The sequence below is a fragment of the Gopherus evgoodei genome, chromosome 2 (assembly GCF_007399415.2).
Source record: "Gopherus evgoodei ecotype Sinaloan lineage chromosome 2, rGopEvg1_v1.p, whole genome shotgun sequence".
Taxonomy (NCBI): domain Eukaryota; kingdom Metazoa; phylum Chordata; order Testudines; family Testudinidae; genus Gopherus; species Gopherus evgoodei.
In genome coordinates, this window is record NC_044323.1 from 293,344,354 (window position 1) to 293,363,582 (window position 19,229).

A 19,229-nucleotide genomic window follows, 5' to 3' on the forward strand; every position below is an offset into this window, starting at 1 on the left:
TCACATAGAGTGACGCCCAAAGGCTGCCATAAGGAAATTAAGCCACTCACACCCAGACTAAATATTTACCAACCATCCACAGAAGTCGTTAGAAACAGCATCCTAACCTGTTTCTCCTCTTTGGGCAAAGCTTTCCGGGCCTCGTTCTTGTCCACAAAGTACTTGTGCATCTCTTTGAAGTCACACTTCTCCAGATGCTTTATCTTCTTCCGCTCCTCCGAGGTCATTTCCTGAGCAAAAGCCAGAAGAGACTTGGAGAACAGGTAGGCAAATCTCATTTATGACTGGGGATAAGCGGGGGGAACAATAACCTAGGTTTCTGGAGAGTCTGCTGAGCAGCAGTTTTACAGCTGTGCTATCAATGCTGAAATCAAAGGCTAGGATTAAACTGCACCTGAAAAGTTTATTTTTCTAAACTAGTGGCCGCTTTTGAAAGCCTGAGCCTGTGTACAGGCAGGGTTGACAGAATTTATTTGTTCATAATTTCAGTGGATAATATCCATGTTTATTTCTAATCATTTTGTCCAATTTTTTCTTGATTTAAACTTTCATGATTGTGTGCGTGGGGGGTCAAACAATGATTATTTAATGACAGCTGCTGCTGAGATTCAAAAAGTTAACGCTTTATAACCGTTCAAACAGAAACTGTCAACATTCAATGTCAAAACATACGAAGTAAATATCCTTAAACCAAACTCTACTAAGTTCTCAAGCAGTAATTTCTTACTTTGCCTATCTGTAAATTTCAATTACTGATGGGAACATTTTTGCTTTGGATTGCACATGTTTGGTGAAATCTCCATTTACCAATAAAAACTGAATAAGTCAAGTCTGTGTGTGGGGATCACTTCATACACCCCTGCAATGCAACCCCTTCTGGCATGGAACAGCACCACTAAACCACAGCTCAGAGCAGACCGGGAGAAATTCCAAGCCAGGCACACACACAAGCCCGATCTATGTGGGGTTGCTGGGCATGGAAGCATTATCGCCAGTGGCCAGGTGCACATAAAACCTGCTCTGAGAGGAGTCACTGTTCTGTGAGATTTTTCTCCTACAACAGAGAAGTCCTCACGTTTAGCTGCTGAATGATGAAATATGGTTGCCCCTGAGTGGCTAGTCAGAGTTCAGAAACCTGGCGATGTTCCAGTTGAGAGCCCCTAGCCCCTCTCCCACTCTGGGTGGCAGGGTTGCGCGCTCCTGCAGGGAAACGTTGCGGCGTGTCTGGCTCTGGCTGGGTGGCGCGGCTGCCAGACATGCTGCTCTGAGCAGCATGGTAAGAAGGCCAGGGCTGGGGGGTTGGATAAGGGGTGGAGGGTCCTGGGGGGCAGACAGGGGGCAGCTGGATGGGGTGTAGATTCTGGTAGAGGCAGTCAGGGGATGGGGAACGGGGGGTTGTATAAAAGTGTGGGAGTCCCAGGGGGACTGTTGGGAGGGATGTGCGGCTAGAGGTCAGGGGACGGGGAACAGAGGGTTAGATAGGGGGTGGGGTGCCGGGGACGGTTAGGGGACAAGGGGGCAGGGTTGGATGGGCTGGGGGTTCTGAGGGGAGCAGTCAGGGGGCAGGAAGTAGGAGGAGGTACATAGGGGGTGGGGGCCAGGCTGTTTGGGGAGGCACAGCCTTCCCAACCCGGCCCTCCACACAGTTTTGCAACCCCAATGAGGCCCTCGGACCAAAAAGTTTGCCCACCCCGGGCTAGCTTCTCTGCCTACAGCCCTACACCTCTTTAGCCAACACCAGACCCCCAAACTCTCTCTCTCTACGCTTCTCCCAGGGTCACACCGTGCTTATAGGCTCTTGCTAAGCTTTCTTTCTCTGCCTCAATCGCTCTGGTCCTCACCTGACCACAGCTCGATGTTTTTCCACACTCAAAGACATGCAATCAGGCTGAACAGAACCCAGTGAAACCCTCTGCCCCCGCGGTGCGAGCTTCTGGACAGACTCTTACGCCTTGTTTTAGACATGGCCCCTTAACGGTCTCTTAAGTGAAGGACACATTCACACACCAGTTTCAATGAGGTTTAACTCAGCCCATAACAAGGCTTAATCCAGCTCATACCCCCAACCACTGTTCTCACACACACACACATCTGCCCTCTCCCCCTTTCATCTAACACCACCTCCTATTGAATATTTTAAAAAACCTTAGGTAATTAATACCCAAAAACTAACGTGAAGCAGTCCGGGCCGGGATGCTACAAACACCTCTTGACTCAAACGCACAAAAGCAAGGATATGAAAATGCTAAGCTGCCTCACAGCACATTCCCTCTACTGCCCCACCCACATACACACCCCTTACCGTTCCCATCTCTATCAGACACCACGGGCCATGCACCACAAGCTCAGTTCTGCCCCCTAGAGACGCAGCCTTCCATCCCCACCCCCACATACATTCTTATGGCCAAGGAGCAGTGACTACACGCACACAAAGCAGGTACCTTTCTCCAGTCATGGAAGAAATTGTTCTGGAAAATCTCCTTGGTTGTATATTCATGATCAAGCATTTTTGCATAGAAGGTGGCAATTTCCTCTGTGGCCACATTCAACTTCATGGGTTTGCCTGTACAAGAACACAGTGTGCTTCATCATTGGTCACCCACCTGCTCTAATCCCCCCTCCATCCAAGCTGGCTGTGGAGTAACACTTGAAAGCATGAATTGTATTAGTAGGAGCATTGTCAGCAGATTGAGGGAAGTGATTATTCCCCTCTTTGGCACTGGTGAGGCTACATCTGGAGTGTTGTGTCCAGTTTTGGTCCCCACACTACAGAAAGGATGTCAACAAATTGGAGAGAGTCCAGCGGAGGGCAATGAAAATGATCAGGGGGCTGGGGAACATGATCTACGAGGAGAGGCTGAGGGAACTGGGCTTGTTTAGTCTGCAGAATAGAAGAGTGAGGGAGGATTTGATAGCAGCCTTCAGCTTCCTGAAGGGGGGTTCCAAAGAGGATGGAGCTCGGCTGTTCTCAGTGGTGGCAGATGACAGAACAAGGAGCAATGGTCTCAAGTTGCAGTGGGGGAGTTCTAGGTTGGCTATTAGGAAACACTATTTCACTAGGAGGGTGGTGAAGCACTGGAATGGGTTACCTAGGGAGGTGGTGGAATCTCCTTCCTTAGAGGTTTTTAAGGTCAGGCTTGACAAAGCCCTGGCTGGGGTGATTTAGTTGGGGTTTGGTCCTGCTTTGAGTAGGGGGTTGGACTAGATGACCTCCTGAGGACTCTTCCAATCCTGATAGCCTATGATTCTATGAAGCAAATTAACTCTAGAGGCTCACGTACTGTAAGGCAAGTACCCCTCCCACAACCTCACCATTTATTATTTTCTTTTAAAGAACTTTTTTTCTTCCACTATTTTCAAACCAAGGGAGGAGGGGGACCAGGGCGAAAACTCATGATTTCTGAATGCCCAGGATTACTCTAAATGCATTGGCTTTTAAAAAACTGTCGGTGTTTTAACTCCACGTTCTGCAATCAGAAAGGCTGCAAAATTAGCCTCTTGCAGGCCCACGGACCCAAACAGACTGGTTAATACAGGCTCTCATCTCAGAGCGAGCGACAGTCTGCTTCGGACGAACCGTATTCTTTGTTCAGTCCATTTTATCAGCAGCACTGTGTCAGGAATATTGCTACGTTTTGCAGTATCTGTGAGAAAACAGAACGCACCATCGTAATAGAACTTGACATCGTCAGGGAGCGGCTCGTAGAGAGGGGCGAAGTAGGGGCCTTTGTGCTCCAGCTGTTTCCATTTCACCCCGTCGTCTGTTTTCTCCTCTTCCCACCTTATAGAGAAAAGCACCGTGAATGGTTAGGGAGCGTCTCAGCATGTGCAATTCCCTGCTGCTCCGTTTGGGATACCACCATCCCAGGACACGGTGGGGACCGAGCCAGTGAGCTTCTGTAGGCATCCTGAGAGAAATGGGTCTTAGGAAAAGATTGGAGCAGAGGCTTATGGATCAGCTCTGGAAGGTACCCCCACAGGGATACGGATAGTGTGCAAGGAACCAGGCTAGGGAGGATAGTCTCGCTCTAGTGGACAGGGTGCTCAGGAGACATGAGTCCAATTCCCAGCTCAGCCACTGACCCCCTATATGACCTTGGGCAAGTCACTCAAGCCAGCCCGTGCCTCCGTTTCCCCATCTGTGCAATGGGGATAATACTGCGCTCCCTCACAGGGGGTGGTGAGGCTAGTGATGTGCTCCGACACCACAGTGACACAAGCATCTAGACAGAAGGTATGGAGATGGGAGAAGCAGTTGAATGGAGGGGGAGCGGAGTGAAGGGGGTACACGGTAAGCGATGAGGGCGGATAAGCAGTGTGGGGCTTGAACACAATACGGTGGAGAGCGGGGAGATTGTGAGACAACCCAGTCATGTTATATTCACTTCCAGACCCCCACATTTAACATAATTAAAAACCGGGGCCGCAGTGTTGTTTTTATGCAGAGCCCCTAAATGCCACAGCATAACCCTTATGGCTCCTTCCATGACTCAGTTTCCTCTAACAGCAGCACTTGCAGGAGGATATCTGTCCACTCACCTTTTATTTACCCCCAATGCATTAGCCTCCAAGCAAGGACTTGGGAAGGGGACTGAAAATTCCAGCTGAGGAGCTGGGACATAGACTCGGGCTTGCACAGCAGCTGTGGAGGGACGGAGGTTATGCTGTCTGCTATGCGCCCCCTCCCGTCCCCAGCTGGCTTCAGTTCTGTGTGACTGAAACAGATGACACATCTACACTCAAGAGCAGGAGTAAAGTCACTTTCCATAGCCTGCTGCCAGGGCAAGGAGACCCTGACGGTATTGCTCACATGTGTGGTCCTCACGCTAACCAACTTTGTGCCCTCAGCTAATCAGCTGGAATTCTAAGACCACTGCAACTCTAGCTGTGAATGCAGACACTTCAACAAACATCTCTGATAGAGAAAAATTAGTTGAGGGGAGTTTGGGGCTGAGGGCGATCTAGATAATAGACAAATTTTGTGCCCTTGGATTTTGACATAGACTAAGGATCACACCATGCTCTCATATCATCTCATCATGCCAAAACATTGCCACGCAAAAGGCAAACTGGCGAAGCCGAAGCATGCTCCGTGCTGCCCTGCCAAACCCTGGCACAATAAGCAAAATGACGATGGAGGCCCCCAAAACCTGCTGAGAACTTCCACGCTTTTCTGAGTGGGAGCAGAAAGTATTTTAGCTTTTCCCCTCCCCTGGGGGTTGTAATACAGAAGAGACAGAACACATCAGACCAGCAGGTTTGCTGTCTGCAGAAAGACAATCAAGACAAAAATCTGTCTAAAGAACCCAGGAATTATGGGACTACACTGAGTTACACCAGCTGATGATCTGGCCCAAAGCAGCTCTCTATTTGAGCCTTTGATAGACATGTTGTGAGGACGGTTCACATGATACAGACGGACGCTGCACAGATGCCTAATTTACCCCAGACTGACAATATCACCAATGCCTGACCCTGTTGGGGGGGCAGGGATAGCTCAGTGGTTTGAGCATTGGCCTGCTAAACCCAGGGTTGCGAGTTCAATCCTTGAGGGGGCCATTTAGGGATCTGAGGCAAAAATCTGTCTGGGGATTGGTCCTGCTTTGAGCCGGGGGTTGGACTAGATGACCTCCTGAGGTCCCTTACAACCCTGATATTCTGTGATTCTGCCTTTGCATGCAGTATTGCTGTAACACAACCCACACTCAGTGGGGTCCCGATCCTGAAAGAAATCTTTCCTGAACCCCTTCTTCTGGCCTTCAAACACCCCCCCAAAGCTCATCTTCAGAAGCAACCTCCCCACAGACCTGGACCCACCAACTCAAAGCAGCACCAGGCTCTGCCAAAACAACAGATGCAGCTGTGGAGGTTTATCTGCAGGTTTTGCAATGACCAACACTCTCCACAATGCACCTTTCAGGATCCAGGAGTCTTACACACGTTTATCACAACATGTGGTGTACCTCAGCCAGTGCACTAAATACCCCACATACAGAGGCTGATTAAGATTTATTGGGGCCCTGGACACAAGGAACATTTGAGCCCCCCAGACCTTGGGGGCCCAGGGGCATCAGAACCAGGGATCCAAGGGGGCCATGTCTTCCCCCCACTTTTAAAAGTGGGAGGGCCATACCTGTGCACTTTTTAACATGGGCATACTTTGGGGGGCAGGAGGACCACGTTGGCCCCCCAAACTTCAAGCCTTGGGCAGGCACGGAGTGACACCGGCAGGGGCTGGGCTTCACAGCTAGGGAGCTGGCAAGGTGATCAGCTCCCTCGCCATGAAGCGCAGCCCCTGCTAGTGGCACCAGATTCTTCCCAGTGGGGGCGGGGGGGCACTGAGGTGGGCCAAGGTGCCCCCTTGCCACAGGGCCCTGCCTCCTGCTCTTCTTCCCCCTGAGGTCTCACCCCTCCAGGCCAGTAGCTGGAGCCAGACCATGGTAAGAGCTGCCCAAGGAGCCTGGTCTGCTGTGGGGGAGCCCCAGACCCTTCACCTGCCCTGGGCGCCACACCCCAGGAGGCAGGGACACTGGCTGGGGGCTGCTCTCAGCCCCCCGAGGCCTCCTCCCAGGGCAGATGGAGGGTCCAGGGCTCCCCACATTGGCCCAGGCACCCTGGGCGGCTCTTACTTCTGCCTGGTTTAGCCAGGGGCAAGAGGAGCAGGGGGCAGGGTCACAGTTCCGGTGCCCCCCCTTCTACCCAGGTTTCAGCACTCCTGTGGGGACCCCCAAATTAGCACAGGCCCCACGGGCCCAAATAGCAACTCTGTGGGTGAAACCAGACAATTGCTATGCTCTCGAATGAACACCCAAAAGACAAATACACATCACCTGTGGGGGATGACGTTTCCCAAAGCGATCATTCCATAACCGATCCATCAGTCCCTCATCCTCCAAGGAAACCTGCACAACACCTTCAGGAGACGAACCTGGGAGCTTAGATTCATAACTTTGCTAAACACTAAAAATCATGGACTGAACAGAGATGCTGGATTTATTACAACAATCTATAACCCACTAATAACTAAACTTCCGCAGCTGTTTCTCTCCACCTCCTTCCCCCCTATGACTGGAGGGGTGTTAACAGGCCATTTCACCATGAATGGTCCCCGGAAATATGTATTTATGCTAAACAATCTGTCCCACACCTTGTATTTAGCTCTGACACTGAGTACAGTGCCCAGACCTGGAGCAGAGCTCGGGGCAGCTTGAAAGCTCGTCTCTCTCACCAACAGAAACTTGGTCCAATAAAAGATCTCACCTCACCCACCTTACCTGGCTCTGCCACTCACTACTCCCTCGCGAGCGGCACTGACCTGCCAACGTGTCAAAGACTGGAGGCTGCTGAGCCACCCACAGCCAGGATGGGGGTGAAAATGATCCACGGCTTGTCTAACCAGCACCCCACCACGTGGAAACATGCCTGATATCCAGTCACGTCACATGGCACAAGCTGCTACGACAGCTCCATGAGTAGGAGTGACCACATGCAAGAGACAGGCACTCTGCAGCCAGCCACATGCTAACAGCAGTCTCAGCTCAGGCACATCCCATGACCTTTCACGTGGAAGTGTTTCATCACTTTCCTACATAGCTCCCTCTGGGCTGAGCTGCAAAGGCAGGTCCCTCCAGCTTGGCATTGCTTTTGAGAGACTGGCACTTGTCATTAAAAAAAAAAAAAGTTAAGAAATGCAATTCCTATCAAAACAATTTGCAGGTTGCTGGACTTCATCCAATGCCAGGGCAGCACAGCATCCTGGGAAATGTAGTCACAGACGGTGTGTCGGTGTGGAGACCACAGGGTGCAAGCTAAGCTAACTAGTTACTATGCAACCACCTCATCAGGGCCACCCGGGGGGTGGGGCAAGTTGCGCAATTTGCCCCAGGCCCACAGGGGCCCCCATGAGAATATAGTATTCTATAATATTGCAACCTTTTTTAATGGAAGGGCCCCCCGAAATTGCTTTGCCCCAGACCCCTCAATCCTCTGGGCAGCCCTGCACCTCATTCAGCCAAGCTAGACTTGTCCAGCAAGTAACTGAAATATACCCTCCACTCAAGGAGGTAGAATTACTAAATAAGATTCCCCATACCAAGAGGCAATGCAAATTATACTGTTTAAAACAGGGCTGGACTCCACATAATGTAAGAACTGCAGCTAAGTTATTGTTGAGGGAAGTACTGGTCAGCTCTACCAGGAATGCAGTGGGACTTGTTAAAAATTCCTGACAGCATCCAACTGATGGCTCCATCTTCTAACCCAGGGGTTTTCTCATTTGCCAATCCCTAAACATTTTCAAATGGAGGAGTGGACCCCTTTGGAAATCTTAGACAGTGTCTGTGTACCCCCAGGGTTCTATGGTAATGACAACCTTTCGCGGACCCCTTAGACATATTGTAGGGACCCCCAGGGGTCCGTGGACCACAGATTGAAAACCACTGATCCAACTACCTGAATTCTAGCTTTCTGAGACAAAACTCCAGCATACAGTGACATCTTCTGGCTACACCAATAAACGCAGGTGCTTTTTAAACATGCTGTGTGCATATGGTGCAGTACAAGGATCTCTCTATCTTGCAAACTGTCCTTTTATTTTTAACCACTTTCTTTTGCCTTAAAGCAGTGAGGCAAACACATCAGCATTAATAAATGAGATGATGCCCATGCGTTGAAATTACACCGACTGCTCTAGAATGTACATGCATGGGTGTATTTTCATAGCATCATAGAATATCAGAGTTGGAAGGGACCTCAGGAGGTCATCTAGTCCAACACCCTGCGAAAGCTGGTCAGAAAAAAGGAAAAATTTAGCAAAAAAACTCCATGCATTTTTCCTGTTTTTTCCCTCTCCCCCCTCCCCGCCCCAAATCCAAAAAGTTTTGAGATCTCCAAAAAAATAGTGACCTCCTCTGTAGCTGGTTGGAAAATGGGAAAAATTCCACCAAAAAAAGTTAACAAAATTTGATATTTTGACATTTGAAAAGATCAGTGTAAAATTCCATTAGTTCTATAATCCCTGATATCTCCCCCCAGGTCAAACCCCAGCACACTCTGGTAACCCACCGAAAGCTTACCACTTCCACTTGTTTTCCTCTTTCTTCTTTTCCTTCTCATCTTCCTCCTTCTTTAATTTCTTGTTTTTCTTCTTTTCTCCTTCCTCTTTGCTTTTCCTTTTCCTCGATCCCCCCTCATTCTCCACCTCCTTGGATTTCTCTTTGCTCTTTCTTCCCTTCTCTTCTGTGTGTTTATTTTCATCCTTTGCTTTTCTCTCCTTGTTTTTTTTCTTGGCCTGGTTCATCTCCTTTCCTTGTTTCTCCTTTTTTTCCCTCGTCTCATCTTTCTCCATCTCATCTTCCTTTTCCATTTTCTCCATTTCCTGTTCACCTCCCATTCTTCCATTCCTTTCCCATCCTTCTCCCTCTTGTTCATCCTCCTCCTCATCCTTCATTCTCTTGTTTCTTTTCCTCTCTTCCTCCACATCATCCCTTTTCTCATTCTCTCTCTCATCCTTTCCCTCTTGTTCTTCTATCGCCCCATCTTCTGCCCTTTCCATTTCTTGCTCATCTTCCACCCTTTCATCCTTCTGCGGTTTTTTCCTTCCCGTCTTTTCTTCACTCTCTTTGTTCTTCTCTCCTTCCCTTTTCTCCTTCTTGTTTTTCGCTTCCTTTATCTTTTCTTCCCTCTTTTCCTGCCCTCTCTCTTTGTGGTTCTTTCCTGCCTTCACTTCCTTATTTGCTTTGACATTCTTTTTCTCTCCCTCTGTGTCTTTATCTTCCCTTTTCTCCTCAGCCTCTGCTGCTCTTGCTGGCCATTGGGCAGGCTTCTCTTCTCCCTCTGCCCTTTCTTTGTCTTCTGTTCTGTTCTTTCCTCTCTCCATCTGTGTTTCACCCTCTCCTGTATTGGCCCTGTTCGCCGCCGCCCCTGCTGTCTCACTCCCTTGCTTTTGCTTTTCGCTTTGATCACCAGCGCCCCCATCCAATCCCTCTGCATGATCCCCACTCTCCATTTGCTCGGGCTCCTTTGCTCTTTTCAACCTAGGGCGACCCTCTTGCGTTGCCATCTCCTCCGGCCCTTTGCCTTTTCCGGAGATGGCTTCAGTGATTCCCTTCTCCTCCTTGGCTTTGCTGGGCTCTGCACCATCTCGCTTCTCCTGGTCTTTTCCCTCCCTTTCCTTTTTAGGTTCCTCTTTCTTACTCACGCCCCCTTTACTTTCCTTTAGTTCACGTTTCCCCTTCTCCTTGATCTCTTTCTTCCTCACTTCTGTTTCCTTCCACTCCCTGCTCCCTCTCTCCTTTTCCTCTTCCCTTTTTCTTTTCCGGTCTTTGACTCGTTTCTCCTCTCTGAGCCCCTCAGGGATGAATGAACCTGGCTCCTGCTCAGTGGTTTCCCCTTTCATGCTGCCTTTGGCTGTAACGTCCACTTCCTCAGCTGAACCATCCAGATCTCCAGAGAACGCTGTGTTCTCACCACCAACCCCATTGGGTTTTGTTTCCTGGTGTCTTGGAACCTTACCAAAAAAATGGGGGAGGGGAGTTAAAATTAGCAGTAGACGAGAAAATCTACAGACCAAAGCCTAGATTTTGTCACTGCATCTCCATGGGCACGCTCTGTACCCACACATGGGCCAGATGCCTCTCAGTCTAACCTCAGATAACCAGGAGCATGCATTGGTGGTTCAGGGAAGTTTTATATAAAGATCAGGTTCAAAGAGGCCAGGTGACAAAAGCACATAGGGTAGGGCTGCCAAGCCCTAGGGCTCTGTACTAGGCCCAGTCCTAGTCAACATATTCATAAATGATCTGTAAGGGACCACAAAAGCGACGGTACACTGCAAGATTCTGTAAAATGGGAGGGTTGGTTGCTAGGCAATAGGTAAGTAGTAAGACTGCACTGACGCATAGGAATTAAGAAATTATTGAGTAAGTATTGACGTGATTTGTTAATATTAATGATTATGGTTAATTATGGACACCCAGAATGCTATTGATGGAACAGGGGCAGGCACTGACCTTATGGTAATTGAGGTACCAAAACAAATATGGGTATACATCTGTCATAAACATACAGCTACGGGTAGCATAAAATCCCTCCTTTACCTGTAAAGGGTTAAGAAGCTCAGATAACCTGATTGGCACCTGACCAAAAGGACCAATAAGGGGAGGAGATACTTTCAAATCGTGGGGGAAGGGTTTTTTTGGTGTGTTCTCTCTGGAGACAAAGAGAGAGACCAAGCAAGTAATTAACTCCTACGGAATCAGGAGCGACTCTAGGCATTTTGCCGCCCCAAGCAGGGCAGGCAGGCTGCCTTCGGCGGCGTGCCTGCGGGAGGTCCGCCAAAGCTGCGGGACCAGCAGACCCTCCGCAGGCAAGCCGCCGAAGGCAGCCTGCCTGCTGCCCTCACGGCAACCAGCAGAGCGCCCCCCCTTGGCTTGCCGCCCCAAGCACACGCTTGGTGTGGGGGGGCCTGGAGCCGCCCCTGTACTGAATGATACATCTAAACTTACAGAAATAGTAAGTAATAGTAAGGAAATGCGTTAGAGGATCTCTTGTTCTAGCTTGTGAATTTTCCCTGTGCTAAGTGGGAGGTTTATCCCTGTGTTTGTAACTTTAAAGTTTTGCCTAGAGGGAATCCTCTGTGTTTTGAATCTGACTGCCCTATAAAATTACCTTCCATTCTGATTTTACAGAGATGCTTCTTTTATTTTTTCTTTATTATAAAGTTTTGTTTTTAAAGAATCTAATTGGGTTTTTAATGTCCTAAAACTTTTTGTTTTGGAAGGTGGAAGAAGCAACCAGGGGGCGACCATTTTAGACTGGATTCTGACTAATAGGGAAGAACTGGTTGTAATTCTGAAGGTTGAAGGCAATTTGGGTGACAGTGCTCGTGAAATGATAAATGTCATGCTTCTTAGGGAAGGAAGAAGTGAGAAGAGCAGTATAAGGACAACAGACTTCAAAAAAGCAGATGAACAAACTCAAAGAACTGGTAACCCCCTGGGTAGAAAACATAAGGGAAAAAGAAGTTCAGGAAAGCTGGGAGTTTCCCACAGACAGTATTAAAGGTGCAACAGCAAACTACCCTGCTGCGAAGGAAAGAAAGGAAGAATAGTAAGAGGCCAATGCAGCTTCATCTGGAACTTTTTAATGATCTGAAAAATCTAAAAGGGGACACCTGGAGAAATTGCTAAGGGGGATGTAATAGGGTGCTGGCGAGGAGAAACAAGCCAGGCCCCTGTTAGCCCTGTTCTGGAGGAAAAAGGGTTAGTTGGGCTGGCTGAGGGGCCATGCCCTAATTACCAGAGGGGATCCACCTGCAGGCCTGGGTAGTCAGTCTGCCCTATAAAGCTGGCTAAGAGACAGGAAGGGGAGAGACAGGAAAGGGAGGAGTGTGGGCTCCCGATCCCTGCTGGCTGGGAAGCTAGCTGTCACCAGGAGTGTTGGTCTCTGTAAATACCTGTAAATAATAGGGGGTGGGAACAGACACAAACAATAAAAGGACACGGGTGGTGCACCTTGGTTGTCTCTGGGTGGTTTTGGGCCTAGGCCAGCGAGGGCCCGGTTACAGAGGAGTACAGAAGAATAACACAAGCATGTAGGCCAAGGCACAAAATGGAGTTACACAGAGCAAGGGATGTAAAAGGCAAGAAGAAGAGGTTCTTTAAATACATTAGGAGCAAGAGAAAGATGAAGGAAAGTGTAGGTCCCTCTACTTAGCAGGGAGGGAGAGCTAATAATGGATGACATCAAGATGGCTGAGGTGTTTAATGCCTATTTTGCTTCAGTCTTTGCTAAAAAGGCAAATTGTGACCAAAGATTTAACACAATTAATATTAACAAGGGGGGAAGGAATGCAAGCCAAAATAGGGAAAGAACAGGTTAAAGAATATTTAGATAGCTGTATTCAAGTCAGCCAGGCCTGATGAAATGCATCCTAAGGTACTTAAGGAACTAGCTGAAGCAATCTCAGAACATTAGCAATTATCTTTGAGAACTCATGTAGGACAGGGGTCTGGAGAAGGGCAAACCCAGTACCCATCTTTCAAAAGGGGTACAAAGAGAATCTGGGGAATTATAGACCAGTCAGCCTAACTTTAATGCCCAGAAAAACACTGGAACAAATAACTAAACAATCAATTTGTAAGCACCTAGAGAATAGCAGGGAGATAAGTAATAGCCAACATGGATTTATCAAGAACAAATCATGCCAAACTCACATAATTTCCTTCTTAGTTAGAGTTACTGGCCTAGTGGATGGGGAGAATCTGTAGACATGATATAGCTTGATTTTTATTAAGGCCATGAGCCAGTCTTATAATCAAAATATGGAAATGTGGTCTAGATGGAATTACTACAAGGTGGGTGTATGACTGGTTGAAAGACCATACTCAGAGCATAGTTATCAATGGTTCACAATCAAATTGTGGGAGTGTATCCAGTGGGGTCCTGCAGGGGTCAGTCCTGGGTCCGGTATTATTCAATATATTTATTAATGACTTGGATAACGGAGTGGAGAGTGTGCTTATAAAATTTGTGGATGACACAAAACTGGGAGGGGTGGCAAGCACTTTGGAGGATAAGATCAGAATTCAAAATTACGTTGACAAATTGGAGAATTGGTCTGAAACCAACAAGATTAAATAATAAAAACAAGTGCAAAGTACTGCACTTCGAAAGGAAAAATCAAACGCACAACTGCAAAATAGGGAATAACTGGCTAGGTGGTAGTACTGCTGAAAAGGATTTAGGAGTTATAGTGGATGACAGACTGCTGTGATCCACTATAACTGGATAGGAGTCAATAATGTGATGCAACGGTATTAACAGGAGTGTCATATGTTAAGACATGGGTGGTCACTGTCCAACTATACTTGGCACTGGTGAGGCCCCAGCTGGAGTACTGTGCCCAGCTCTGGGTGCCACATTTTGCGAATGATGTGGAAAAACTGGAGAGATTCCACAGGAGAGCAACAAAAGTGATTAAAGGTTTAGAAAAATCTGACCAATGAGAAAAGCTGAATAAAACTGGGCATGTTTAGGCTTGAGAAAAGAAGATGGAGGGATATAGATATTCAGGCCTGCCTGCAAAGGCCTATACTTTAAGAATGTAGGTGTATTCTTATCACTTAGCTAGTTCTATAGGTATAAAAGAAAGAATCAAAATCACTGTCTGTGTAATGGCCTTCTCTTACTGTGACAGGCTAAGGCCTTCGGCTAAGATGTAGTTAGGCAGCCATAAGCTGGGAAGTGTATAGTCACATCCTCACATTCCAAACTAGTCACATTGAAATAAGGTGCCACTGGGCTGTTAGGAATACAATCCTGTCCTGATATTCCTATCACCTCCAGAGAAAGGGCAGAGCCTGGAAGATGTAAAAGGAAACTTAGTTTGATAGCATCCTGTCTGGCAAGAACTCACTTATCAACAGACATAGCTGGAAAACCCTTATGTCTGTATAGATGTAGTTGTGAAATCCTCACTTCTGTATTGTTTTGTATGTTTATTTGCATGGTCTCTGTCTGGTTCTGTAATTGTTTCTGTCTGCTGTATAACTGATTTGTTGGGTGTAAACCAATTAAGGTGGTGGGATATAATTGGTTAAATAACCATGTTACAATATGTTAGGATTGGTTAGTTAAATGTCAGTAAAATGATTGGTTAAGGAATAGCTAAGCAAAACGAAAGGTTTACTATATAGTCTGCAGTCAATCAGGAAGTAAGGGGGGGAAATGGGAACAGGGAAACAGGGATTGTGGGGAATTGGGATCATGGGATTTGCTAAAGGGGGAATGGGAACAGGGGACGAGAACAGGGACACAGGCAAGGCTCTGTGGTGTCAGGGCTGGGAAGGGGGACACTAAGAAAGGAAACTGGAATCATGCTTGGTGGAAGTTCACCCCAATAAACATCGAATTGTTTGCGCCTTTGGACTTCGGGTATTGTTGCTCTCTGTTCATGCGAGAAGAACCAGGGAAGTGAGAGGGTGAAGGAATAAGCCCCCTAACAAGGACCTGATAACAGTTAAGGGCTGTTACAATGAGGATGGGGATCAATTGTTCTCCATGGCCGCTGCAGATAGAATAAGAAGTGATGGGGCTTAATCTGCAGCAAGGGAGGTTTAGGTTAGATAGTAGGAAAAACTTTCTAACTATAAAGGGAGTTAAGCTCTGCACTAGGTTTCCAAGTGCAGTTGCAGAATCCCCATCACTGGAGGTTTGTAAGAACAAGTTGGACAAATACCCATCAGTGATGGTCTATTTATAGTTGGTCCTGCCTCAGCACAGGGGAGGGACTAGATGACCTCTAGAGGTCCTTTCCAACCCTACATTTCTATGATTCCATGTAACGGATTCACTCATTGTGGATGTCACAGCAGAATGGCATGGGTGTCCCAGGCATACGGGTGGCATGAAAAACGAGACAGAGATGCTTTTGGGAGAAATGGATGAATGAGGCAGGCAGGGTGGCATCAGTGGCAGATGAAGGGGTTAGAAACCAAGCTAGGTAAGCAGAAAGGGATAGGATTACATTTGGCCTTGGTGATGAAGAGAAGTTGTGTGATGCACAAAACGGAGTCAGTGGAGAGGCTGAGAAAGGGGACAGGCACAGGTCACTTGCTGGTTTGAAATAGAGTGAATGGTGGATTCTCTGTAACGAAGTCTTAAAATCAAGAATTGAGGGTGTCAGTAACTCAGCCAGAGGTTATGGGACTATTACAGGAGTAGGCAGGTAAAGTTCTGTGGTCTGCAATGTGCAGGAGGTCAGATCATAATGGTCCCTTCAAGTCTTTGAATCTACGTGAGTGTCAAAGGGGACTGTACCAATACAAGCCTAGCTCCGGAGCTAAGGTAGATCAGCACAGCTTCACTGACGATAGTAGAGCTACATGGATTTACACCAGCTGAAGGTCTGACCCATTTTTTCCAATCCATCAAGATTGCTGGATAGGCCATAACTACCTTATAAAGAGTTCACCTTCCGGGAACACGTAACTCTAAGAAATTGAAGTGCCCAGGCATCTCCAGTCACAACAATTTAAATATTGAATCATTTACAGAGGCTGCAGCAGCTCCAGGAACTTCAGAATGCTTCTTACCAGGTCTCTGTCATCAGTCACCAGGAGTTTCCCTTGAGGGCCAGTTCTCACTTTCTTCGGGGCATGCGCTGATCTAGAACAAACAGCACCTTTTATTATTTATAAACGTGCATGACAAAGATCAGCCCCACATCCTGCCTAGCTCTCCTCAGACAAGCACCACATTCCCTTTAAACACACCAGCCTATGTGATGACTGGCCTTATGAAGCTGGGTCTTTAAACATGCTCATAGGCAGCGCGAGAGTCCTCTGTTTGGGGATGCAAGCGCCAGCAGCAATCTGGAAATGGGGAGGCCCACCAGCGCCTGGACCGTGGCCCTGCCCCTGAGGCCCCACCCTCGCACCATCTCTTTGTGCCCTCAAGATGCCACTCACTCATCTCTGCCTCTTCCTGTTGTTGCAAACCTTCCAGGATTGTCCTGGAGTCTCCAGGAATTAAAGATTAATTTTTATTTAAAGATGGTCATGTGATGAAAGCTCCAGGAATACATCCAACCAAAAATGGAAACCCTACTTCTTACCCTGAGGCCCATCCTGTTCCTCTCTGCATCCTTACCGGAATAGGGTGGGAAGCCATGGCCCCATCACTTTTTCCTGCCTTAGGTGAACAATGGGGTGAGGGCAGGGGGGAGGAGAGGAACAAGTGGCGGGCAGGGAGAGGCCTTGGGGGAAGAGGTGGAGTGGGGGTCAGGGAGAGCGAGGGCATGGCCTCAGGGGAAGAGGCGGGGTGGGGGTAAGGAAGGACGAGGGCATGGCCTCAGGGGAAGAGGCGGGGTGGGGGTGGGGAAGGGCGAGGGCATGGCCTCAGGGGAAGAGGCAGAGTAGGGGTGGGGCAGAGCACAGGCAGGGCCACGATCTGGGAGCCAGCTGTCCTCCCCTTCTATGGAGCTTTGCTTCTGGCTCTCCAAAGGGGGCAACGGGCCAGTGCACCACCAGAGGAGGGACCCGCATCACATCCGTGGCTGGCCTCTTTTCGGGATGCTAACCCTCCCCGGCCTCTTATATGCGCCATCCAGGAATGTGCCAACCTATCTGATGACTGGGATTGGTGAACAGAGCCCATCAAAGCAATGGAGACTCGTCCCCATCGGGTAAGGGAGAAGCCACAGAACACAGACAACAACCAAGCACGGAGCACAAAAACGTGAACCAAAGGGACAGGGGTGCAGGTCACAGAGTGAAAACAAGGGATCCAAGTGGGGACACCGAGCAGAGAATCCCAGACAGTGCCCACTGCTCCAAGAAGGAGCTACTGGACACTGCCTGAGGGAACTCTGCCCGGGGACCAGACACTAGAAAAAGGCCCCGGAGTCAGAGAATCTCCCATCCAGCATTGTCCTGAACTGCCCCACGGCCACCTCGGCCAGGACTAGGAAGAAGTTGGTGAGATGGTCTCTGGGCTGAGCAGGGAGTGGGTAGAGGAATGGATGTGGGAAGAAGAGCAGCGAGAACCTCAGTAAGAGGTTCTGCAAACTGGTGCAAAGCAGACAGGGGCCCGTTGGAGACTACAGTCCTCTGGTTTATCCACTCAACAGCTACAACAACCACACAAGCTTCCCTCACAACAGTCCAGCACTCTGCTGCCATCCTGATGCTACAAGCTCGCTGAGAAAGACATGCAAGTGGCTTCGTCTATACATGGACTATCCTGGGCCTTTCCAGCCATTTCAGCGAGGCTCCTGCTACCAACTGGACCAGCGAGACGTGGAATCAAGCTACTTGTGCACGGGCGGACATGGCTGGGACCAAGCACTGATCACCTGGATTAGAGATGTCTGAAGAATACCCTGATTCCTCCACCACACTTCTAATAGGAGTTGAAATGACAGGGGGTATAAATCTTAAACTCATGTAAAATCCTGTTATCTCTGTAGCTGGATGAGGTTGCAAGACAACCCTGATGCAATCTGAGAGCAAGGACAAGACAAAATGCCCTCGATAAAAATTAACATGCAGCTGAAAACGCTACAAAGACTACAGCGTGCAAACCTTTCAGCGCTCCCCTCCCTGGGCTGGCCCTCTTCACCCTCCTGCTCCCTCGGATGAGAAACTTCATGATCGTTACAATCCAGACTGTCGGCAGCTGTCTCAAGGACTCTGAAACAAAGAGAGAGTCGGTGTGGCTGATTTGAATCTCAAGCTGGATGCATTATAAACTGATCCCTTGTCAAAGCAACAAGCAGAGGGCTAACCCCTCTTCAGCGCAACAAGCGACTATATGCCACAATCTCACTGCTTTGCGCTGCAGCACCACTAGCTGTGTCTCTATTTTTAAAGGGCTGGACAAAAACTGCCTACCTGAGCTGTTGAATCTCACCTTATGAGAATGGATTGGCTTACGGCAGCGACAGAGGGAAATGGTGTGGGTCAGACCAATGAGTGCAATTAGAAAAGAGAAATGTAATTTACTTGTATTATGGCATTGGCTAGAAACCCAGCTGAGACTGGGGCCCCGTAGTGCTTGGTGCTGTAAGAGACAGTCCCTGCCCTAAGAGCTCACAATCTAAATAGACAAAGGGTGGGAGAGAAAATAGGCACAGAGAGGGGAAGTGACTTGCCCAAGATCACCCAAAAAATCAGTGGCAGACCCAGGAACAAAGTCCAGGTCTCCTGAGTCCCAGTCCAGGGCTCATCCATCAGATCGCCATGGCATCAGAGATGGAGGGTGTAGAGCAGGGGTAGGCAACCTATGGCATGCGTGCCGAAGGCGGCACGCGAGCTGATTTTCAGTGGCACTCACACTGCCCAAGTCCTAGCCACCAGTCTTGGGGGCTCTGCATTTTAATTTAATTTTAAATGAAGCTTCTTAAACATTTTAAAAACCTTATTTGCTTTACATACAGCAATAGTTTAGTTATATATTATAGACTTATAGAAAGAGATCGTCTAAAAACATTAAAATGTATTACTGGCACGCGAAACCTTAAATAAGAGTGAATAAATGAAGACTTGGCACACCACTTCTGAAAGGTTGCTGACCCCTGGTGTAGACAAAGAGAGAGAAAAGAGATGAGACAGACGCTCGAGACAGTGCAGGAAAGATGCACCGTTATCCATTACACAAAAGAAAGGAGTGAAGCCAGGAAAGGCAAAGAGATGCAACAGAAGCAAGAGAGAGACGTGTAATCACTGTCA

The 19,229-nt window shown here is 48.3% G+C and overlaps 1 protein-coding gene across 5 annotated transcripts in view; it reads right to left on the reverse strand.

The window, feature by feature from the left end:
• TOP1MT (DNA topoisomerase I mitochondrial) overlaps positions 1-19,229 on the reverse strand; it is a 51,067-nt gene that overhangs the window by 17,400 nt on the left and 14,438 nt on the right. The window contains exons 6-10 of one of the 5 annotated variants that reach the window (XM_030553912.1): positions 18,059-18,191; positions 9,075-10,507; positions 3,666-3,781; positions 2,442-2,563; positions 108-230 (exon numbers count right to left, since the gene is read on the reverse strand). In XM_030553912.1, coding sequence (XP_030409772.1) covers positions 108-230; positions 2,442-2,563; positions 3,666-3,781; positions 9,075-10,507; positions 18,059-18,191 — 1,927 coding nt within the window. Of the gene's footprint in view, positions 1-107; positions 231-2,441; positions 2,564-3,665; positions 3,782-6,830; positions 6,914-7,269; positions 7,537-9,074; positions 10,508-18,058; positions 18,192-19,229 lie in introns of those variants that run through there. The other 4 variants (XM_030553914.1, XM_030553913.1, XM_030553915.1 and 1 more) reach the window with 4 other exon arrangements.